This window comes from Dermochelys coriacea, chromosome 27, assembly GCF_009764565.3.
Source record: "Dermochelys coriacea isolate rDerCor1 chromosome 27, rDerCor1.pri.v4, whole genome shotgun sequence".
Taxonomy (NCBI): domain Eukaryota; kingdom Metazoa; phylum Chordata; order Testudines; family Dermochelyidae; genus Dermochelys; species Dermochelys coriacea.
In genome coordinates this window covers 10241242-10266034 of record NC_050094.1, presented here as the reverse complement: position 1 = coordinate 10266034, position 24793 = coordinate 10241242, and the positions used below count along the sequence as shown (strand labels likewise).

Genomic DNA, 24793 nt, shown 5'->3' with positions numbered 1-24793 from the left:
ATTGAGATCCCTCTGGCTGGTGTTTAAATTTCGGTCTTAATGTAGGTGATATGAAGCCGTTTGAGTAGCGACTGTGCGCTGAGTTTCTGGCAGAGATAAATAGGACTTGTTCTGGGTCGATAGAAAATTCATCAGCTAATTCGGGGTACCGAGGCTCCTAAATCACATTTAGCTTCGGTATTCGATTGACCATTTTCCCTCCATGGGTGGAAGAGAGCCCTTCCCCTGAACACGAAATAAAGGGCTTTATGGACAATTAAAGATAAAATTAACTAGCCTCAGTGCTGTTCCCTTCTCCCACATTGTAATAAACATGATTAAAAAAGCAACACTTGGATGGGTCTTTAAAATCGAAGCACCTAATAATCCCTTCATAAAAATCAGGAAACAGGGCAGCGTTTGGCTGGATTATTTATACTTAGTGTAGTTTAAGCAATTATACAGATTAAAGCAACAGCGTTTTCCTCCATCCTTCAGTGATGTAATACTTCTGACACCCCTAGCAGCTCAGACTTTTATTACAACGAGGTGATAAAGTTTACCACAGGAGTACTAGAGATGGAAGGTTAGGTAAATACCCCAATATTTCTTTTCGGTTATAAAACGATCTTCTGGCCAAAGCTTCTTTTCATCCTTTTATTTAGATTTTTTTTCTTCAGGGAGAACGACTGTAGTGTTTGTGTCAACTACATATTCCCCTAGATACGAATTTGTGACACAACTTCCTTTACACAAATTCGGATCTACAGGGTACATATAGAAGACAGATGCATCTTTCTTGGTCAGAAATCTTCTAACTTCACTTAACTGTAATAATTCTCTTCGATTTAATTTATTATTAGTATTATTGTTTTTAATACAAGAGCTTTGTTACTAAAAGAATTAATCTATGGATAAATATGGTTAAAATTTCCACTATCCAGAGGAAACACAAATAATGAAATTCACCCATTCGAAATACAGAGCTAGTAATTGTTAGGCTACCAGAGTAATACAGTACGTTCCTCCCTATTCATGGATACACTGAACATTAGTTTAGCATTATGTTCCCCCCCAAAATGAGTCCTGGACTATATCTAAAAACATAAGTAGAGTCCCAAATTATCATTCATTTCAAATGTAAATGTAATAGTTAATGTTCACTCCAAATGTGGTCGTTTCAATATCATCCACTGATCAACAGAAACAAACATTTCAGAATTTTTGTTGTTGTTGAGTTTCTGAAGGTCATCCAAAGTTTTTTTGTTATAAAAGTAAATTACGAGGGGTGGGGAGGAGAAACAGAGGAAAATAAATACAGAATGTGAAGGCAGATGGGATGATATTCTTTTTTTTTATGACAGGCAATTCTTTTTATAACCCGAGAAAAAGATCAAAGGAGTTTCATTTCCGAAAGCAATAAAATATTCATACTGTCTAGCTAATGAACCTTGATTCGGAGCGAATGAGAATAACATCATGTTGAGACTTCGTTTAAAATTCCAGTAGCTCCAGAGATTAAAAGTATAACAGTCTCCTCCACCCCAACCCCACCAAAAAAAAAATCAGAAGGGAGCAACACACGTTTTTGTTCGAATATCTCCGATTTAATCATATTTTAACAGCACCCATTCACAGACGATGCCATAAAGATGCTACATTTCCCCCTTCATTGGCTGGAAATACTGTTTTCCCCTTCCCCTCAAATCGAAATGTATTTCAAATAGCACTACTTTAAAAAAAGAAAAAGACCTTGTAATGGCAGAGAATGAATGAACACCGCTTGTTTGGGACACATCATGCGTTAAGATTTTCCGGCTGCTTAAAGGTGAGTCGACTGTATCGCTCGCAAGGTAATGCAATTGAGAGCCCTTCTCAACGAGAACTGGCAAAATCTACCCTTTGCAATCTCCCCAGCGTCTAACACTCACAAAAAGTTTCCTTCACACAAGCAGATCTAGGGGGTTGCTTTATAATGCCTTTCACACCGGACAAGGATGTCCCAAGTCTGCATAAATGCCCCAAACCCCACAAGTGTACTGGGGAACAGACAGTGACTCTGAACTAGACCGCCTTCTATAAAGTGTGCTCTGAGTAAATAAGAATCCAAATAAAATCTGCTAGAACCACATAAAGACTGAAACTATAATAAACCAATTGTACCAAAACTACACTTTCATATTTCGATTCCATCTGCCCCCGTCCTTTTGTTAATTTCCCCAGCAGCAATATCCTAACCAACACCAGTAAATCTTATACCTTAAACATACACAGCTAGGTAGGGCCTATTCTGGATTGATACCCCGCTCCCTTACCGCCCCCTCCCCAAAACATCCCGTTTTAATTTTCCTTCGCAATGACAGACAAAGGGGTTTTTAGCAGCACCAGCACCCCTAGTGTTTGCCAGAAATCTTTTTTTTCCAGAAGTCTCACACAACAGCTTCAGATCCCGAATTAAAAAGAAAACGATACTGTCCCGCACTCCCCCCAACACACACACACGCCTGCACTTTTTTCACACTTTCTATTCCGCTCATAAAAACGTCTAACGTTTCGGAAGTTTAGAAAGATAGATCTAGCTAATGTTCTCTCTCCATTTCAAAGGGGGGGAAGCCGCTTAGCCGCCATCCAAACCTACCTCTCTCCCTTTCGACGGTCGGCCTGCCGCCTCACTGTTTATTTATATTGTACAATAAGAGGAAAGCAGGAGGGAGGGAGGCTGGAACCATTAAGACCATAAAGAAGGCTCCGAGAGAAGGAGCTTAAAAGGAGAGGATCGCTGAAGTGGTGAGACACCTGCCAAGGCAAAATCCCCCCAGTTGCATCCTTAATTCCCTGCCTAAACAGCCCCTTTTCTGCCCCACCCCATCAATAGCCTCCTACCTTGGGAAAAAAATGATAAAGAAGACATCTAGAATGGTACACGCTCTCTCCTCCCCCCCCACCCCCACACCTCTTGTCCCCTTGATTGCACCAGAGGGTTTTCTTACCTTTCAGTTCTACAGGTTGAGTGTATGACCTCTGAAAGCCACCCCTTTTCCTGCCCGTTCCCACTCTCTCTAGGTGCAACGCCAAAAAAAAAAAAAAAAAAAAAAAGAAAAGAAAAGAAAAAGAAAGATAAAAAAGCGCAACAACACGTGCCTTTAGAAAAATATAAGCCCCCTCCTCCTCCCCAGCTCAAAACAGTCTCCTATACCATTTGAGGAAGCTCCCACAAAAGTTCGTAACGCTTTCCGGGCACAAAAGAAACAAATAAAAGAACCCCCAACCCCGAGAGCCGAGTTCCTCTCTGCTATCTTCCCCCTGGACAGGGATTATTTCTCGATAAGAACCCCTCTTTCGCCCCCCCCCACCTCCCCCAGCATTGTCTTTAAAGGCAAACAAAACCCTGCTACTGGCAGGGAGCAAACGATAGGCCCTTCTGAGTATTTTGGGTTTGGAAACCCGCAAGTTTTCGTATTAATCGCATACTTTGTCAGTCTTTGTTAAACAGCTAGGCGTGTCCCGAGTCTCTCGAACATTTTAATATTTGTTAGACGCTCTGACCTGAGTTTCACCCCACTCCGGGGGCCGCTCCCACTGGTCTATAATACGCTTGCATAGTTCTCTCGGTCATATTGAATTTTACCCAGGTCATTACTTTGGAGAAAAATGGCAGGGCAAAGAATTTTATTCAGACCTTTCCTCGATTGCTTGAAATTCCAAGAGAGCTGAGCGCACACCATTGTGTTTGTAAATTTCCCTTTGAAGATTTTTTTTTTAAGGAGTTCTAGTCATCCAGCAATTATGACTGCCGCTCCTGCTTTCTTTGCAATGGAAAGCATCAACGTTTTGGTGTCTCCTAGTAAGCAGGGACTTCCTCCACATAACACGAAGCCATGAAGTTCTGAGATGATTCTATAGGATGGGACTTTTAATAAGAGGAAACTTGATCTAGATCACAATTAAAAATTAATAATAAAAAAATCGAGTGAGTGTAAGTTTAGATGGAAAACAGCTCACCCCTGTTTTTTCTCTATAGGCAAACGATTCTGCTTTGAGCAGGGGGTTGGACTAGATGACCTTCTGGGGTCCCTTCCAACCCTGATATTCTATGATTCTATGATTCATTGAAGGTTTGAATCGTCTGTTTTCTGATCATTTTATTTTAAACGCTTCACAAAAATTTACAAAGATCTGTACTTGAAAGAAGGAACTGCCACATTTCCCCCCATCCTTTAAATACCCAAATAGAAATGATGGGTGTAGTATGCATTACTAGGGGGATAAAAGTTAATAATCGCTAGGATATCTGAGTCATATAGGCTACATACAATTTTTAAAAGCCGCCTGCAGGAAGTTTACAGTCCTATCTATCTATCTATCTATCTATCTATCTATCTATCTATCTATCTATCTATCTATCTATCTATCTATCTATCTATCTACACACACTAAATGTAGCATCCTGCTTGTTCCAATGACAGAACAAGTAATTTGAAAAGTAAATTGGGATTAGAAGCCCCTTTAATCTATTGTTTTTGTGGAAATAACCTTCTTCAATTTTATTTCGACTTCTTTTATGTTATATACAAATTCACGCACTCAGACACGGGGCAACGGGGGAAAACAAGGTAGATAAACTAGAAATATCCTTGCAAATAATATGTTCCTTTCCTCTTCTTGTTTTTTGGTTTGGTTTGGCTTGTTTTTTTTTTTTCTGTTTGTTTTTTAAACTAGTTACTTCAAGTGAATCTTCCAGAGAACAGTAGAGATTTGCATTCCTAAAATGAAAGTTAAACGTTGTTTTTATTATTAGGATTGCCTTGAAATTATACCTGCTTGTGTTAATATCCCGACAACAAATGACAGTTGTTATCCATTACCTGTTATATAAACCTGGAGTTGAAATGACTGTTCTACAGAGATAAGTATAATAATTACAAGAGCGAAAAGATGGATGGCCCAAGTTAGCACTAAACGGTAGCTCTTGTATAGTGATATTTTATAAATACCAAGCAAATTCGTGGTAATTAATTAAACCCCCGCCTTATCACGCGAAACAAAACACTTTACATTCTCTCGAATTTCATCCACTGTATGAAAGTACTCAAATCGGCAAAGCAAATGGGTTATCCAAGATGCCTTTCCCAGGATTCTAACATTCTCTGTCCCTCTATTTTTCCAAGAAAAATGATGCTTGTTATAAGTATTTAGTCACTGCAGATGTTTAAAAACGAGAACAAAAGCAAATTTGCGATGTTTTATTAAGGGTCGGCATAGCTTCAAATATTTGCTTTAGACGCTATTGAAAAGTAGCTTTCTGCACCCCCAGCCTCAATAAAAATAATATTTGAAGTTTGGAAATGCAAAGTACAGCAGTGAATGTTGAAATAACTGTGAAATGCCAAGGGAAATATTTATTAAATCAGTTCATAAAACTGTTGCAACTGGCCAGAATGGATTCACATTTCTAGCAATAAATATAACACATTTAATTCACATTCAGAAGGAAAGTCTAGGGAAGAGCAAAATGAGATCGTTAAACTGGACCAAAGGGCATAATGGATACTTTTCCAAAAAGCCTTAATGTGCATTTAATATTTTGTTAACCATCACCCTATTTATTGTGTATAGCAGGCGGCATTGTGGATTATATACAGTTGAAGTGTAAATGCCATCACTTATTGTATATACTATCAATAATGTTTATTTTGTCCTTTAGATCTTTTTTTAAACAGTATTTTCATTAGTATATATTTAAAGTGTTAGAACATTCAGTCTGGAGGTTAAAATGATGAAAATGACTGTAAAATGAACATTCTTAATGTATTTGTTTATATGTAATATATACGTAACGATAGAATGAAAGTTTATAGATATATATAAGAATATTCATTCTCAAGTCATATATATACATTTATATATATGCATAACAGCTCATATATATATATATATATATATGTATATATATATATATATATAAGAATGTTCATTCTAAAGTCATAGATATCCCTAAATATATATATATATATGTATGCATAACAGCTCATGTTAATATCCTATAGGGACTTCCATATAATTGGATTTAATACATGTATTTTGCCCTTGTATTCTTTTAATCAGATTCTATATGCTGTTTCAAAGGTTATCTTTTTAAACATGGTATTTAGAAGTCACTACACATTTCCTCATTGGAGACCCAACCTAATTAATCCACCTTATTTTCTACCGGCGTCCATTCTGAATTGTTAAACCCCACACCCTCTCTCTCTCTCACTCTAGGTTGGCAGCTTGTTACCCTACTCTCTCCTATCTCGCTATCATTTTCTCTCATCTCTGCCCATAAGAAAAGGATCCTTCCTCTCTCCACCCCACCCCCTTCGCCAAACCACTACCCTTTTTTTTTTTAAACACTGACATCCAGTCTATCAGGCTATACACAAGACTGAGTCACGCACAGCGTAAACTTTTGACCCTCAACTTTTTGACCCCTTGAGCTATAATGCTGTACTAACAAGCCCCCCAAAGACCATAGTCACCTTCTACGTCTTCAGAAAGTAAAGCTGTACAGATTTCCCTGTTTTTAAAACCCTCTTAACATTTCTGGGTTCCTTCTTTGTCAAGGGGGGACAAAATGTCCAGGCTTTGCAAACATTAGATGTGTTTCTCCACATCAAGTCATCGGGTTCATAGGCTGTCGGGTTTTTTTTTTTTTTCCCTTTACACTTTTCTTTTATCTCTGTGTGTTTAGAAGAACAAGAGGAAAAAAAGTCCCTTAAACCACAGCTGGATTCATCTCATTTTGAATTATTTCTGTTTTATTTGCCTAATGGGATGTCAAATAGGTGAGTTGTTGACTAGGTGAGTTGTTGACTGCAGTAATTAGCCTGTTCTAATTTTTTTTCCCCGCGCTGGAGGACTGGGTGATTAGAGGAGCTTTTGGTTATCTGTGGGGGACTGGAGGTCTGAGAGATACGTTTGTGTGGGGAGGTGTTGGGGCGGGGAGAAGGGGGGCTGTGGCACAAAAAGAACCGACAGAGACCAAAAGCCAAGCTTTGGCTACTATAGCGAGCAACTCAGAGAGACCCTGTCATGACTGTGAACTTGGTCTGAAGCGAGCTCTGCTGGTTGCTTGGGGACGTTACAGGCTCAAAGACTTCACCAAATTTTCTTCCCAAATCATTTCCCCTCCGATTTATACTGTTTTAAATTAAAGATTTTTTTAAAAAAAAAATAATTTGCCACTAAGCTAACTACATCGTCCCTTTCTTTAAAAAAATGCTGTAATTTGTTTTGACATGAAGGGCTAATATATGTATGTATATCTATATATGTTAAAAAGACATACAACAAAAGAGTGGGAGAGAGAAAAGAAAACTTACTCTTTCAACACTTCCGGTCAAAATAGTTTCTTTTTTAAGCTAGTTAGGCTAAGCGAACATGGAAAAACTGCACAGGGTAGACACCTCTCTAGCTAAGTTTTCTGTGCCCCCTTTATTTAACACGATGGGAGAAAAGATGATAGAGGGTCACTCAGATATTCGATATAAATAATCAGAACTTTCCAGTATTCTTAAAGAAAGTTTTATTCTTAAATTAAATCCATGAGTTGACAGAGACCCCAGAGGAAGATACAAACGGAAAGAAATCACTTCAACAATTCTTGGGTTTCCTAATTGCGGAACGATCTTTTATCACGTGAATTTTAAATAATGATGTTACTTAGCTCCGTTCAGTTCTAACTAATAATAATAATTAATTTTATTTTTTAAATGGTGGGAGGACATGAGAAATTTCTCTGAAACTGAAATTCTATTGTTGCGTTTTCTGGAGAGTGCTTTTAGGAAAGGGGGTTAGTTTCCTGTGAAACAGTGATGTGAAACCCTCAGATATAGCGTTATTTGTGTGTAGGTTGAGATGATTCACAAGACTATTACAAACAGATAATCTTTTAAAAAAAAACCCAAACAGTAAATTACAGCTACTCATCCCTCTCCCTTCCAGATTACCTTTGCCCAGATAGATAGAAAACAATATTATTCCAACCTTTATTTTTTTTTTAATAAAGAGAGGGAGAATTTGAGGTGGTGTGTTGCAAGATGACCCGTTGGCTTGCCAAAAAATGCATTTGTCACATTTGTTACTGTTGCTCTTGCTAGATGGGAGCAGTATGACCATCTCCAATTTGATGGCTCTTTTCAAAACCTTTTTGGTATTAACAACCAATACGTTTGATTCGCGAGTTCTTCTCGGGCTTTTTTTTTTCTTTCAGAAAAGCAGTTTAGGATGTTCTTAAACCTGTGACCTGCAGACCCCAGTGTACGTGGGAGATATAACTATTGTATTTTGATAGGGTGTCTTAGCGCTCCTAGATGGAAGCTAGTCTGCTGACCTCAGAATGATCCCGGGTTCCTATGAATTATTGATGAGATATGAGCTCTGATTTCTCTTTTCAGTATGCAAACCCCATTATACTGTTAAAATGGCGATTTAATCGTTTAGAATAGCTTTGCTTTATTCCAACTCATTTGTGCCCCCTTCCTTTCCATTTAATTCTCTTAATTAAATCCTTTAACAGATTTTAATCACTTTTTGTTGAATAAAATAAGACCTCATACACATCTGTAACTAGGTTACCTTCGGTAAGTTTGGTTTGGTTTCTAAGTTTGTTGGTGTTTTTAAACAAGGGTGAAATAAAATTATTTCATCCCTATTATTTTCGTTTTACATCCAAATAAAAAACGCCCACAGGAAAACGCTAAAAAGCCATACCAAACGTTTAGTTTAGAATTTGCTTGGTTGTTCTTGTTGTTTTAAAGCAATCAAGCCTCCTATGTCATGATACTCTAGGTACTCTGGAAAGGACACAGTGATATTGAATTGCCTTTTGTTTGAACGGTTTCTATTGCTATATCTATCTATACATCTAATGAGGGCTGTTTCTACCAGGGTCTTCTGCTTATTGCTTAACCAAAGCCAGAAGGTTAGCAGGATATTTTAATATTGAATTTTCACTTTATTGTGTATTTTTTCTTTGACATGTCTCTTTTAAATAGCTGATTGATCTGCTGAGTGGATAGAGCAGATACTTTCTGAGATAAGGGTTGTCTATCTGCTATGTTGTTTATACAGAGAATGTAGAAGCATAGAATTCTGAACATTCCCTCTATGTCCAAAAAGTCACTTTTGAGAGGGTATGCATGGGGGGGTGGTTATGTTAATTAATATAGATGTTCAACATTGCCCTCTCAGAAGAGGGACATTGGTAAAGATATATTATCATGTCCTGGATCCTCCCATATATGAGGAATAGTTTTATTTCAAGAGCAGGAAACACTTTTACTTTGTTTACCCAATTAAGTTGAGATCCTTCATGAGTGGAAAGAAATTCTAAATCTGCCCATCAAAAAAAAACAAAATGTAGGCCCACCTGCTCTTTTTTAGGTTAGCATTTCCAGTGGATGTGGTAAATTAATCTTTTAATTAATTGGGCTCCTTATAGGCCCAACTGGATTCACTGAATCAGTGGGCTTTGGGTCTGATCCTGTATGTTGTTGGTGAAACAGACAAATATTTATTTCCTGGCAAGCATACTACCTCCATATATAGTTTTTTAAACCAGATTCTTTATATATATATACAAAGATGAATAGAAAGAACCTCAAGGGAAGTTTAAAAAAAATAAATGGGCTGTTTTATTTTCAAATCAGTTGTCATTTCCATGAGAAATACACACACACACACACACACACACACACACACACACACACACACACACACACACACACAGAGTAGTAAAATATCTCATATTTATTCTATCTTCTACAGCTGCTGAAGAACTAATTGTTCCACTGTCTGATGCATACCATTAAAGGGAGGGAAAGGATGAAAAATGCAATGGGAACCCTCGCCAATCTGTACGGTCAGAGCTCTGTTTTCCTGTTTCCTCTCCTTATACTTCCTCAGTTCACCAGCAAAGGGAGGTGGTTTTTTTAAGGACGTAGGGGCATGGGGGGGGTAGATTCTGAGCTTGTGAATCCTTCCTTGCTATAAAGTGGTAGCCAGTTGTACACATTATCCACACAGGAAGCTGGGGAGACTAGAATTACACAAATAAACCCAGCCTGTAAGAAACAGAGAAAGCAATATAGGTAGAAAGCAGGAATTTTTAAAATGCAGAAGAAGGGGATATGATTTTAATATGACAGGAATATAATTTCTAAAACATGCTTAGGTGATGTAATAAGGCCTAGTCCCATACCTACTACAAACTTGTAAAAGGTTGAGATTCCTGAAATAAATGGGGTTATCTGCTACTGTAGCAAAAACTGACTGGGATAAAAATGGAAATCATACAAGCATTGTTTCCATTCTGCTTTAACCTGTGCTAAATAAACTTCTTAATATCAGTGTAATGATATGGAAGATTATGCAGAAAGAATAAACTGACCTGGGGATCAGTCTGCATTTCTAAGTGAAGATGGACCATCTTTGATTGTTCTTTCCATCCCATTAACATGTTGCATATTCCATGTAATTAAAAATGGTGGTATTTTAAGTTGATATATTATATGCTTTGGGTCATTACACCTGATTTTAAAGGAAAGTTTGACTGGGATAATATATAAATACTGAAACCCTAATGTGTAACCTTTTTGCCTTTTGAATCAGGATATGGGAATATGACATTAATCCAAATTTAGATAGATAGATAGATAGATAGATAGATAGATAGATAGATAGATAGATAGATAGATAGATAGATAGATAGAATAAAAGTTTTGGATATATATATATATTCCCCTGCAGTTACATTGTCATTGTCAAATATATATTTCCTTGCAGTTACATTGTCATTCAGGTACTAAGGTAGGTGAATGACAATATGCACCTAGCTTGCTGGTAACAATTGCATCAGTCAACATTATTTCTTAACATCAGTAGAAACCAGATGGCTAAAGAATGTTCAGGTCAGTAATTTGGTACCACCCCATCATACCTACACCCTATTTACCTTCAGTAAATATTTATCTTGCTATGTAGGCAAGATTTCTGTAATTTGCGGTGTGTTGGTTGCAAACTTCACACTTTAGACCCATTCCATTCAAGTGTCTAGAAGCCAGCGACTGTCTTTATTATGAACTGATAAAGAGGCATAGACTCGGTTGGATAATCAGACTAGGATGTTAAAATTAAAGTGACTCAACTACCTATCACTCTCTCACCTCCAGTCACCCAAGTCTCCCTTGCCAGAATTTTGATTTTGTATCAGAATATTAGTCAGGAGTTCTAGGATAGTCAGTCAATTGAGTCAGATAGAATCTAGAAGTTGACATTGTGCCAATAAAGATAACATCAGACACATGGACCAGGACAGGAAAAACAGCCCAACGAAGGAAAAACTATCCCCAAACTGCGCAAAATGGTGGCGTTCTTTTGCTCTGTGTGAAAGAGACGGACATGTGTCCACCAAATGTTGCTCTACCATAAAAAAAAAAAAACCGGCTTAAGAAGGGAAATGGAACATTTAGTGGCTGCTGCAGCATTCTGGGACCCAAGGAAAAAAAATCCCTCTTCTCAGTGTATTTTCTTTTAAGCTTTTTAAAGATACAGGAACAGAATTACGGATGTGAGTGGGCAGATATAGAATCTTTTCCCCCAATGTAAATGTAAACCCTAGAGTTCCAAAAAATAATTAAAAAAGCAGCCCTCATCTCTCTGAGGATTTGTTTGTGCTGGTAAAAAAAAAATCATTCTGATGGGGGGGGGGAACCCGTTAGTTAAAAATCTTTTCAATCTAAATTTAGCGAGGCTCAATGCAATTGAACAGAGTGTTTCATGTTAAGATTCCTGAACGCGACTTTGTGACAGGCGTTTTGGGCTGTAGCCTTATAAACATAAAGGAAAATAGACACCTCAACAGGACTTTGCCACCGCTAGCTGATGTCCCAGCCCTGGTAAACACTCAGTGCATCTCTCTTTTTTGCCCTTCTCTGATAACTTGCTTATTTTCTCAAAGAAAAAGCTGTTTTAATGAGGGTGGGTTTTTTTAGAACTGTCCCTTCTTTATAAAAACAGAAACAATACCTTAGGAATACATATACTTGACACATATAGGGTTTAAAGTTAATCGAATCCACCCCCATTATACAAACAGCAGCATGTTTGATTTTTTGATTTGTATTATTTTTGTAGTCACTTAAAGGCATACTGAAGAAAGACATAACGACAGTAATCCAGTGTCCACATATTGTACAAACAAACCAGGGAACTATTAGGATACTGTCTACAGAAAGAAAAAACGCCTAGAACGAATATTCTGGTCTATACCCAGACCAAGGAAAAGGCTAAAAATTTTCCTTGCAACTCAGGGTGAAAAAAGAACTAAAATTCTTAAAGGGTGTGAATGAAACCAAGAATGTAAACATACAACAGGAGTCTTGAAATGCCAACGCCTGGCCCATATTTGCTAGTGACTGTAATCAGTATAAAACTCACCAACCTCCAATAACTGAGTCTCTATTGACATGGCTAAGAATAAAACAAAGTTTGTCTGAAGTACATATGCCCCTAGGCAAAGATTGGATGGCGTTTGCAATGCAATCGTAATTAATCTTTACGGAATTCTATTTCCCCTCGTTCCACAAAGTTTACTTGCTTGCATATGGGCCTCAGAGCTTTGCTGAGACCTAATGAAACGTCAAATCTAGGGAGTGTAAGAATTTGGACTTTTTCAGAGTGAGAAATAAAGCTTTGGAGAGAGAGAGAGAGAGAGAGAGAGAGAGAGAGAGAGAGAGAGAGAGAGAGAGAGAGAGAGAGAGAGAGATCCTCCTCCTTCACCCCGCTCAATCTTTAGCAATATAACCCTTAAAATAGTTTAATCAGATAATATTTCAGAAGGACTTACTTTCAGGAGCCCAGACTATTGGTCCTCTGGACTGAACACTGGACCAGCAAAGTTATGATACCAGCAATTGCAAGGGTTTATCTCATCTGGAAAAGTGCTCACCCATTTCTGCCCCTTACAAGCCAAACCAAGCAGTTAAAGTGTCACTTAACATTCTAGAGAATGTGAAATATATTGTACATTGTCAACTCCCCAAAACCATAAAACTAACTTTATGGACCTCACGTGACTTTTGAGAGCCAGTGAGGGGTATCTGTCTGAGGTCTGGGCGATTTTTACGATCTAACTTCTAGATAAAACCCTATCCATTTGACATCTAAATGTCATACCTACTTTTGGTATAGTTTGCTATTGGTAAAAATATATATAGGAGAGCTATATATCAAGGGAAGGCGAGCAAATGGTTTTGGATCTGACAGTCCACCTCACATTCTTCTCAAAATCACTTAAGAAGTACCTAAACAGTGGGAGATTAAGTTTGGTAAGTTTATAAGATCCAACTTTACTTAATACGAGCAAAAATCTGAACTATATTATAAATATGTCAGTCGCATTTTGCCAACAGAGAGACTTTAACTGAAGTATCTTGTGCCTTGTAAGAAACCCTGGATAGCAAAATAGAAACATTTGCCACCTTTGATTATGTTAAATTATTTGCAGCGAAAATGAGGCTTTGTAGTGAGTATCAGTAGTTACAGAACTGTTATTTACGTGTTGAGCCAGAAAGTAGGATATAAAAACAGTATGCTCATGAGATTGAGGGTGAGGGGTGGAGGGGTGTTTATAGGTTAGCGAGCGCATGGATAGAGAGAGAGAGAGAGAGAGAGAGAGAGAGAGAGAGAGAGAGAGAGAGAGAGAGAGAGATCTCTTTATTTTTCAAAAAGTAATATAGGCCCGTTCCTCAAATGCACATAAATATATTTTGCAAAGCATTTATATCTTGTTATTGTAACTTAAGATTCTTTAAAACAGCCTGAGTTATTTGACATTTGGTATTTTTTTATTTTTATTTTTTTGACGAAACAAAGTTTGGAAACTATGACAGGTTGCATTTCCTCTGTAGAAAGCATTTGCTTTCCTCCTCAGCAATGAGATTCTATTATGTGAACTTTGCATTTTTTGGCTTCTGAGAGTTTCCAAAGTGCTATGCAGGAGAGCGAAGAGTGCGTAGTGTTGGTCAAATGCTCCTAACACAGCACAAGCTCTGTGCCAGTCGTGTTTAGAATGCACTGCGAACTCCCAGCTTTAAGACTCAAGCGTTGTGTAGAAAATACGAATGGGAGCCTTTGTGAATAGGAGAAATGTTTATTTGACTTGAAGTAAAGCTACAAAACAAATACAAAAAGCTTATTGGCAAAATACTAACAGGCAGCTAGACATGACAGATGCCATTTTACACATAACACTGCATTCACTCTGCCCACTACCAACTGTCTATTAATCACATCAGAAATATTCCTAGTATTTACAGACATTGGAACACTTTATGGTTGGTCCAATTTTATACATTTTTTTTAATAGTGAAGTTTACCCACGTCTAAGAACACGTCTCAGAATTAGCCTGGGACTAGAAAGCATGGCCTTACATTTGAACTAAACCACAGATTCGACAATTTTAAGACAAAAAGATACAAGAGCTTTTTTGCTTTTTATTTTTTTCTTTACAGCTTTTTGATTTTTTTTCCCTGCTATTTTAGTGCAGGAATCCCGACTTTAGCTTAGGCAGAGAATAAATTCCCCGCTCCCGCCCAATAGCTGTAAACTCAGATACCAAAAACAAAACAAAACAAAACAAAACCCCAAACAAACCACCGTGTCTGTTATCAATTTATAAATAAGTTATAACATTTAAAGGGCTCACATAAAACATGCTAGCTTTCCAGAAAGCATCAAGATAGCACTGGCACAAACATTTATAAGAACATCAAGAGCGTGGAGGAGCATCTGGAATTTTTTAAAAAAAATTAATAATAATAATAATAATTAAAAAATAAAATTAAAACAAAAATAAAAACACAGCAGGAACGCAGCCCTGGGATAACAGTACCATGGGAGTTGTTTAAAATATCAACAACATGCCGAAAAAGGTGCATTACTGTACAGTACTCTGAAACTAAAATCTGCAGCTGCTTCTCCCTTCCCACCCCCCCTTTCTTCGCCTTCTTCTTTCTTTCCTTGATATTCCTTTTCTATAATTTATGGCTGGAAGGCGCTGCCCGCGGAGGCTACACTCATGCTTTTCAGTTTATTATCTTTCTTCCACTTCATTCTTCTGTTTTGGAACCAGATTTTAATTTGCCTTTCGGAGAGGCACAGAGCATGGGCGATTTCTATTCTCCTCCTGCGGGTGAGATATCTATTGAAGTGGAATTCCTTTTCCAATTCTAGGGTCTGGTAGCGAGTATAGGCGGTTCTTGCCCTTTTACCGTCTGGTCCAGTCATGTCTGAATAATATGGACAACATTGGTGTTTGGTTTGGTTTTTATAAAAAAAAAAAAAAAAGGCAAATTATTAACCTTCCCAGGACAATCAGGAACGTTCACTTGGTAATTTCAAAATAACCACCCCCCCCACGTGTAAAATCCCCCTCCCTCCATCGGCCAGTTCCGGCATATACAATTCAGTATTCACAATTTAACCTCGCAGCCTAAAACGCTAATAATTCCACCTACGTGTGTGTGTTTGGATCTGTTAAATATTGTCCTTAAAAAACAAAACAAAACAAACAAACAAAAAACCTGTTCCCGGTGCAATGGATCTACTCCTGGTTTTTATTTTGTAATGAGCAGATTGTCAAGAACACACAAACCAAACATAAAAATAAAGGATTGGGAGCCCCATCTGTGCATAGCGAGCCTGTTTTAATGATCAGTTCTTCCCTTTCCTTTTCCTCACCCTCCCCCCACTTTCCCTCCCCCATCCGCAAATACCCCCGCAGTTTTAAATGACCTTTTCTCTTTATATATATATATTAAATAACCTCACATTTAGCGGCAGGGGTTACAAATCTCTCCCCCCTCGCTCCCCCCCCAAACAAGCATCAAAGGCAGTCTTCTGTTTTAAATCAGCGATCAGATAAATAAATACAACGCGATAAATAGCTGGATTACTTAGCAGGCGCCTTCAAATAAAGCTAGGGGAAGAAAGGAAGGAAGAAAAAAGAAGAAGGGAGGGGAAAGAAAAGGGGGGGGAGGGAGAAAATAAAAAAGTAGCTGTACCATGGCTAATGTGAAGCTTCCTCATCCAAGGGAATATCTGTGGTGTCTGCCCTTCTGTGGCTGCTGTGGATGTAGCGACGGGCTCTGCCTGCGCCCTGGAAATATTGTTGCTGTTTATTTGGGTGCCCTCTTCGGTTCCCGAAGACGCGCTGGTCTCGTCTATTTCTGTGAAATTTGTGTTGGTGCTGGCAGAAGTAGCCTGGTCGGAGGGGGACGGGGCGGGTTTGCCTCCATGGTTGTCGCCGTTGGAGCAGGGAAGGGACTCGGGAGAGGACAAGGAACAGCTAGACGCTTGCCTAAACCTGCTCTCCTGAGCGGGCGAAGGGAAGCTGCGGGAGCTTTCTCCCACAGCCCCAAAGTGGCTAGAGGAGGTTGAGCGGTTGATGCTAAGGTCCATCCCATTGTAGTTGTAGCCATAAGAGCTGGAATGCATGGTGCTTGAATCTCTGTACGAACCGTTCATAGAACTGCTGGTCCCATAATTTAGCAACTGATAGTCGGGGCCATTTGGATAGCGCCCTGAGAACGAGTTTACAAAGTAAGAGCTCATTTGGGTTATTTTGGAGGGCTTGATTTGTGGCTCGTGGTCGTTATAACCCTGTGCTTGACGATTTATGATGTATTAATGAATTATAGCAATGCACTGTACTTCGTTTTTGCTATGTATGCGGCCAAATATGGGGGGTGGGGGTGCGTTTGGTAATCACGTGCTTTTGTTGACCAGTCGTAAATTCTCACTGATGACCTCAAGAGGTAATTCATGCTCTATGGTTACAAATAATGACGATCTGAGAATCGTTAGGCCCAAGTCAATGCAAGGCTTCCAAAAAAAAAAAAAAAATCAGTAAGAGAGAGATTGCTCCATGTTGGCGGACTGCGCCACCTACTGGGGACATGGTGACTTAGCAGGCATGGAGGGTGACTACCCACCCTTCATTAAAAAAAAAAAAAGTCATTTTGTGGCAATTTGCACTCTTTGTATATTAATACTTTTTTAAAAAAATACACAAATACCCTATTTTCATCCCGGGAACCTGTTTTAGTGGTGTGCTCTTTGCATGGGGGTTGTTATCTTCATTAAATTATCGGCCGCTCTGTTATAATGACATTGGTGGTGGGGGTGAGGGGGACTATAAGTCACCTTTGGAACTGGAGGTTCTGTGTTTGCATATCTTGGGGGGGGGGATGGAGAAAAACCGGAGCCTGCTGAAAGAAAACCATGTGTGCTTTATTTATTTAATTTATTTATTTTCATTGGCACAATGAAAGTTTGGCTTTCTTCACCTTTTCATCATATTATCAAATACACAGTAACACCTTGTAATTCTGGAGGGGGTGGAAAAAAGAGACGGGAAGGGAGATCACACGTTGAAACTGGTTGACAATGTTGCTTTTAAGATATTCTTGATCATGAATAGCCCCCGCACACACACTCCCTTTAAATAGAACATTGTTCTACCCCCCCCCCACATCCCCCATATGCAAACCTGCAAGAAATATTAGGTAGCCCTGAAAACCTGAAATTTGACCAGGGTTTTGCTTTGTGCAAGGCTGCTATTTTTTTCTCCAGGCAGTTTAGGAATTTCAAATGCTTGTCTGCAACTCCTTGGAAATTATGCGCCATATTGAAAGTGACATATAATTATAATAATTACGGGCAATGAAAAGAGTGGCAATAATAGTAAATGTCCTACAGCTTTGGAGCTTCTGCATGAATTGATTTTAAAAGTGACTGGCATTAAAACAGCTTGTGACATGAGGGAATGCATCCATACATAGGTATTTTTGGGTGGGGGGGAGGAGTAGTTCTTTTTAAAGGCATTTTTTTTCTCCTGAAGCTTCAGACATTTTATTAGCATTGAGCTGAGCAAGTTTTTGTTGTAAATCTGCTGATCCCAAGAAGAAAAGCACTTCTTTTAGTTCCTTTTTTTAATTAAAAATAATCAAAGAAAAGTTTACTTCATTGCAACTACAAGACACCTCTTAGTTCTTTAGCGCAGAAGAGACATACGCCCAGCTTCACAGCCTCCGACTCCAATGACACTGTAGAGAGCCATCTGAAAGGTGTGTGTGGGTGTGTGTACATATACATGAAACAATCTAACTGTACTTAGCTTATTGGGGTTTGTTTGTTTTCGTGCTTAAATAATTCCCATCGTCGTGGAGTGAAAAAAGTTTCAACTAAAAAATAATTTAAAAACAAAACAAGTCTGAAACCTAGCTCATGTGCATGTCTACAATACACATCTCCCTGATTTTGGAAAGTGAAATAAGGGACCAGATGTTTGGAAGATGCTAGACAAACGTTATGTATCTTTGGTAGATAGATGAGAGCATATTTTTGCCTCTTTCTTTGATTTATTATGTATATGGAGAGCTTTTCCTCATAACTCTTTTGACTGTAACAATAAACAAGAGCGATCTTAAAGCAGAATGTCAGCTCGGAGATATCGTTGGTGAAAGGTCCTGCATTTAAGATTAGGCAAAAAGGGGGAAAAGCAGATTTATCTCTCAACTGTAACTTCCGTATCCTGCATGGGTGCTTGTCCTTGCTGATTAGAAGACAGTGTCACACGCAGACGGCAGCAGCGCCTGCCTTGCTAACAACCCCTCAGCTCCACATGAATGGCATATTTTCATAGACAGGAATAATAATAATGATAATAATACCAAGGGGTGTGGATGAGTCCGAATACTTTGCTTTTATTAGAGTATTCCATGGCCATACCTAAGACAAACTACAATCACAACACGTACAAAAATTAATAAAATATAATTTTTCTTGTTGTTGCTTTTGCATCCTTTTAGGTAGTACTTGTTCCTTCAGTAGGTTTTCTCTTAAAAAATGAAACTAATTACAAAGAGCCCAGGGTTTGATTAATTTACCAAAAGAAAAGCAACCGGGGAAGGGGGAATCTATAAGTCAATCGTGCATGAACCATTTTACAAAATTAAGACAATTAACACCAAAAATGACATATATTGCAGCACCTCCATTAAATACAAGAGTTAGCAGGTTACTAACAGTGACACCAAGGGTAGAAACACAGGTAAGAGTTCCAAATTATTATTATTATTTTATTTTATATTATATTTGGAGGAATAGAAAGGAAAAAAAAACTCAACTAGAAGCCTGATTTTTTTTTTTTGACACGACAGCTTAACGGAACACGAGTCCAACGGTGCAAATTTATGGTGGTGGTTCGCCACCTTCAAACCGTCTCGGTTATTTTACAAAGCGTGCACCACTTGGGGTGAATTTTCTCTTCCACTCCAACCCTTCCCCTCCGCACCCTCTACCTCCTCCAACTGTTGGGATATTCTCTCTTTCTCTTAAATAATACTTTCACTCCGCGGCTTTCTCCTCCTCCTCCTCCGCGCTCAGCTGCGTGGAGTTGAGCAGTTTGTTTTCCTTTTTCCATTTCATCCTCCGGTTCTGGAACCAGATTTTGATCTGACGTTCTGTCAGGCAAAGTGCGTGTGCGATTTCGATCCGGCGGCGCCTGGTCAAGTAGCGGTTAAAGTGGAACTCCTTCTCCAGTTCCAGGGTTTGGTAGCGGGTGTAGGTTTGACGGCCTCTCCTGCCACTTGGCCCGAAAGATGAACCTGTTAGGCAAGGAAAGGGGGGGGGAGAAAATACCCAAAGGTTTATTCTAGTTAAGAGGTGCGTAATAATGCCAGGGAGCCGGCCACTTAGCACTCTAAGCAAGGGTGTGTGTTTAGGGGTGATGTTATATTTTGCTTCCTTTGCCTTCCCCGCTAACTACTTTTACCCACCAAAAATCATCTAGCCAAAGTGCCCAAGACACATTTTTTGGCAAAGCCAGCCCTCTAGCAAACCTCCTGACTTGCTAGTGCGCCTTGGAAAGAGTTGCTAATTTGTCTTGGGTTTCTGCAATGCCTGCTGCTTCTTTCTGCTGCTTAGCTCAAAGGCAAGAAAGTTCCACTAGCACCTGGGCAGAAGGGTTAATGCAGAACTTGCCAGATAGTCCAGGACCGTGCTTTGAAGAGATTGCTAGATCTGTCTTATTCCATTATGTAAAATCCCAAGGTGCCCCCCCCCCACACCTTTCAATTTTTCCTCCCTACCGGCAGCAGTAATAGATCTGGGCATTTAAGCAATAATGAAGTGTATCGATCTAGACAAACTCTGTGCATTAAAGGGGATACAACACTTCATGTCCCTGCACTAATGGACATCAATTTGGAACTTAAAAGGCAACAAATAATGAATGTAAACATGGAAGCACTATGACTTTTTTCTTTCTTTCTTTCTTTCTTTCTTTTTTTTTTTTTTTTTGGATTGAAGAGATAGCACTTAAACCAGCTATACATCACAGAGAAAAAAAATCTCTCCAGGCAGACTTTTCATTATGTGTGAGTTTCATTAAAAATGTAGTTCTCTCCTTTCAAATATTTAAAGACTTTTACATTATTTAACTCCAGAAAGGGTGGGTGTGTGGGTGTGGGTGTGAAGTCATCCTGTCCTTTTTTTGTGAATAGATATCTCTCTGTATGTGTAGAAGACACAGAGATAGATAAATCATTGTAACTGAGTGACATACGAATTAGAGCGTGCAAAAAGAAAGAAGATACGTGCCTGTCTAAGTATGGCACAAACTTTTTTTTTTTCTTAAAGGATCTGGCTAAAGAACTGGGATAGAGGAAAAAGACTGCCATAAAGTTTGGGGTTGTGTCAGAAAAAACTTTGAGTCTCGTACTTTGCCTGACTCGTCCGCTGGAAGCTGGATCTCAGCTAAGCTTTTCCTGTTTCTTTTGCAAAGAAGAAAAGGGGGAAGGGGGGGGAATAAATAAATAAATAAAAAGATTTTTAAAAAAAGAGTAACTCACTATTGCAAGAGTTCATCCGCTGCATCCAGGGGTAGACGGGAGTGGAGCACTTCTGGTCGTCACTTTCCCCGAAAACAGTTTTGTTCTGTGCGCAGTCTGACTTCCGCTGATCTGGGGCAAACTGAACCTGGTCATCTAGGTTTGAGGTGGCACAGACAGGGTCCTTCTCTCTGTAAAAACCAGCTGACCCATAGTCACAGGCTGTGGTCCGGCTGTAAGCTCCGTTAGCTTGCTGGTAATAAGAAGAGGAGGGATAACCCTTATCTTGGACGCTAGTGGCTCCATAGGTAGCGGGGTAGTGTCTTAAAGGATCCGCATATCCTGAGGCATATAACGGGATTTGTCCCAGGAAGGGCTCCTGCCCAGCAGCCAGGCTCACCGGGAAGGTAGAGTTGACAAAATAAGAACTCATTGGGAGGAGGCAGCCGTCCTTTCCTGGCTTTATGATTTGTTGTGTTTTATAGTCCAAGTGGTTTAGCTATTAGTAGTATATCGGAGATTGGGTTTTAGCTGAAGGGGGATGGCTGGGTGCCAGCGAGGGACACAAGGAAATAGAACCATCTGATCATGGACTGACCAATAGCAAGAGTCTGAGATTACAAAATAGCACCCATGAGGGGCTTGCATTGCACTGGGGACCCCCAGAACAAACCACTCAGCCCCTCTTTTTCCTCGCTTTTAAACAACAAAACTCACCCCCTTAACCAAATACGTATTATCTGCGAAAGATAAATTTCCAAACGTTTGGAGTCTTTAAAACAATGATTAAAAAATAGACCAAACACACACACACACAGAGCGATAGTTATGGATATATAGATATATACACACAGAGAAAAAAGTTAAATCCCTTTATTCTGAACAGTTTAACCCATGGTGCCTGTTATTGATTGCAGACCATTTGGATAATATTGCTAGGATATATTTTTTTTTACATAAAAAAACTTTTAGGTGTTTTTGGGGGGGGGGTTGTTATTGAGGGGTGGGGTAAATAGGTCTCATTTGTTTAACTAGCTTGGGTTTAGGATGGGAAGTGTGTGTGTGGTGGGGGGGGGAGAAGAGAAGTCAATGTTGGTAACTTATTTCTCATGGTTATCTAATTATCATAGATTGACGGAGAAGAGAGTTCCTTTTAAAGTATCACTGGCCTGCCTCATCAAATTCTATGCTTCGTATTTATTTTGTGAACGAGTTACAAATCTATGAGATGCATGGAAATCGAAGTATTACCTATATTCCGGACTAAATACTTATAGAGATATAGATATATGTACCGAATTGTGCCCTCTTGCGTTTTATTGTTAATACCAAATCTATGTGCGACCCTTCGCAGTTAAAGGCAGCATTCGGTTATAGTCAAGAAGTGTCTTTATTGATTGTCACTGATCAAGATTTTTTTTTAAAGGCTGTTGTTTGGCGTGTCTATTGCCTATAAGGTGAGCGATGATCCTGCTTTCATATTTTATCACCCTTTCCATTTGTGTCTGGCCCCACTAGGAGATCCCTATTTTTTTTAAAAAAAGTTTAAACCTCTTAAGGAATAACCTCGAAATTCCATGGGTTTTTTTCGAACTGGGGCAAAAGACCAAATGAAATGAGTTTGCTCTGGGCTTGGTGGCTCATGTTTCTGCTTATATTCATTAGCTGTAGGTGTGTTTCTCAATGGCTAGTCACCTCCTCTTCAGATTTCTGTACGGGGAAGATCTGGTTGGATTTAAATATTTTGCTGTGCATTTTAGTTGTGGGAAATTGTCATGTCCTTCAGAAACTTCCTCAACAATAAAATTGAAAATTGCTTGGTTTAAAGGTGCATTTCTAAACTTCTATCTATCTATCTATCTATCTATCTATCTATCTATCTATCTATCTATCCCCATACACACCTCACTATGTATCTACCTATCTATCATATGCAATGAATTTTATACACCACACAAGGTACACACCTATATGTATGAATACACCTTTGTGTATGCTCCTGGCCTAGAATTACACAAAATTACATGATCACTGCAGAACTGCCAATGCCTATTCTCCCTGATGGGGGTTAAGTATTTAGGAAACTGTTATCTTATTAGGAGCTAATTTATTTTAAACATCATGTTTACAGCAGTAAAGCTAAGGCAACTTCATGCCATCACTGCAATGGGCACTTGACTGAGCGTAATCTTTATAATTCAAGGAAATAACATGTAAAGGAAGTAGTTTTTCTCCCCTCCTTTCTGACTGATATCTATTATATTTGTTCTTGCAGAGTTTTCCTTTGTGTATGGAGTGGACCCAAACCTACGCAGATCTGTTTTATTGGCATGGGAACATGAGATTAAAAGAGAAACTTGACTGTCTATTGGGGAAAAAAAAAACCCTCCATTGAACACAATGAAGTTAATTGCTTTGCAGGAGGCAAACGCTCAGACATTTGATTAGAAAGTTACGCAAAATTTGTATAAGAGTAAAATCAGGAACATCTGGGATGATTTGCACAGCATGTGGAATCTGGGCTATGAAGTATGAATTCCTGATAATTAAATGAGTGAGTAAAATCGCTGAAAACGTTTTCTTTACTTCTTTTTAATGATGTTAGTTGTGAAAATGGTCTTCCTTAAGTATGTTTAAAGACTGTTTCCCCCACACATGGTGATGTAGCATTTCTATGAAACACAGCTCAATTTAGCATGCTTGTGGCTAAGGCTAACTTGTCCTGCCTTTTGTCTGTCGTAATTTTTATTTTTATTGTGAAAGAAAAAAAAATAAAATTCATTAATTGAAACTCGCCTCGCGCTAATTGCTTATTGTTGATTATGTAGAGGTGTTATTTAGGCTGGAATAATATGCAGCGCCCTGCTAAAGGAAGATAGCGCTTCACTTAATATTTATGGACTTTTAGTGGTAGAAAAATAAAAGAAGAAAATTTGGTTTAAAACATGTATTAAGATTTTGTTCCATTTTGGAAAAAAATATAGATCTTAAAGTGCCCATCATCCATATACTCAGACCTGCAAGATGGCAAGTTTACCATCTGTAACATATAGCAGAATATTCAGGATGCATTCGATCACAGCTAGAATTGTGTGTTTAGTGTCAAGTTGGTCTCTAATATCATTTGAATAGCTTTTTTCAAAAGGTATCTTAATTTTGTTTTAAAAGATGCTTGGGCTATACCCTGAGTTGCTTGCTAAACTTTTAAGATAAATCTATGCGGGGTTTCTTATGGAAAATACTTTGTCTCAGGATGTTTCTAAAGGCAACCAGGCATGGGGAGTGGAACATAGAGACCTTAACATATCGGTTGCTGATACAGCTTGCAGTGTCGTCACTGTCTCTTCCACCGTATTTTCTTTGCATATTTTCATTCAGAACTGGGCCTCGTTTACTTAAGAAGTCTTTGGTTTTATTAAAAAGAAAAGAAACCACTAGTCGGTGTAGTTGCTAGAGACAACATAAGGAGGAATAAAATGTTTCATTTAGCACTGAGAATCCATCTTTCCCTACTGATTGACATAACTCGACCGGCAGGGTATAAATAAAGATTAAAGGCACTTATTTACAGCATGTACATTCGCAGCTCTCTAGCTTAGAGAGTGCTGGTTGGGCTTTTTTCTCCATTTTTGCTCTTCTGCTAGCAAATGCCAACTCCACAAAGCAGAGAGAGAGGCAGATAAATGAGGGGATTCAAACCGCACACAAATATTTCGAAATGCAAACAGAACAGAGCATTGCTTGTGTAAAAGCTAAGCCAGTTAAGAACTTTGTGGAAAGTTAAGTGGAGCTGGTCCCAGTAAAAAACGGGTCGCTTTTTCTTCGTGTCGAGTTGGAATTCTCAAGCCTTCTGAAGTGACAACCCAGCAGGACCTTC

General features: G+C 38.8%; 3 protein-coding genes and 1 long non-coding RNA gene across 4 annotated transcripts in view; 1 reads left to right on the top strand and 3 right to left on the bottom strand.

The window, feature by feature from the left end:
• The window catches only part of HOXB4 (homeobox B4), a 4087-nt gene extending 2946 nt beyond the window's left edge, over positions 1–1141 (bottom strand). Inside the window, exon 1 of the mRNA XM_038385436.2 lies at positions 1–1141. This exon is cut by the window's left edge and continues 932 nt beyond it. The gene's annotated coding sequence lies outside the window, so the exon portion shown is untranslated.
• An 11721-nt stretch (positions 1142–12862) lies between these two features.
• Positions 12863–23708, top strand: LOC122457593. The gene is made up of 2 exons (XR_006277215.1): positions 12863–13349; positions 23192–23708. It is a non-coding gene; the product is annotated as an uncharacterized LOC122457593 (long non-coding RNA).
• HOXB5 (homeobox B5) lies at positions 14158–17167 on the bottom strand. The gene is made up of 2 exons (XM_038385434.2): positions 16087–17167; positions 14158–15312 (listed from the first exon to the last, which is right to left on the bottom strand). The coding sequence occupies exons 1-2, from the start codon at positions 16634–16636 to the stop codon at positions 15065–15067; spliced, it is 798 nt and encodes a 265-aa protein (XP_038241362.1). The 5' UTR covers positions 16637–17167; the 3' UTR covers positions 14158–15064.
• Positions 18770–21772, bottom strand: HOXB6 (homeobox B6). Its single transcript, XM_038385438.2, has 2 exons — positions 20938–21772; positions 18770–19692 (listed from the first exon to the last, which is right to left on the bottom strand). The coding sequence occupies exons 1-2, from the start codon at positions 21347–21349 to the stop codon at positions 19433–19435; spliced, it is 672 nt and encodes a 223-aa protein (XP_038241366.1). The 5' UTR covers positions 21350–21772; the 3' UTR covers positions 18770–19432.
• Positions 23709–24793: the final 1085 nt, after the last annotated feature.

Bases quoted from the DNA above. Each gene is read 5' to 3' on its own strand.
- HOXB6 (XM_038385438.2), bottom strand. From the start codon at position 21,349: ATGAGTTCTTATTTTGTCAACTCTACCTTCCCGGTGAGCCTGGCTGCT. The intron at 19,693-20,937 runs GTGAGTTACTCT...CTTGCCTAACAG, and splicing joins GCGGATGAACTCTTGCAATA to GTTCATCTTTCGGGCCAAGT.
- HOXB5 (XM_038385434.2), bottom strand. From the start codon at position 16,636: ATGAGCTCTTACTTTGTAAACTCGTTCTCAGGGCGCTATCCAAATGGC. The intron at 15,313-16,086 runs GTACAGCTACTT...CATATTATTCAG, and splicing joins GAAGCTTCACATTAGCCATG to ACATGACTGGACCAGACGGT.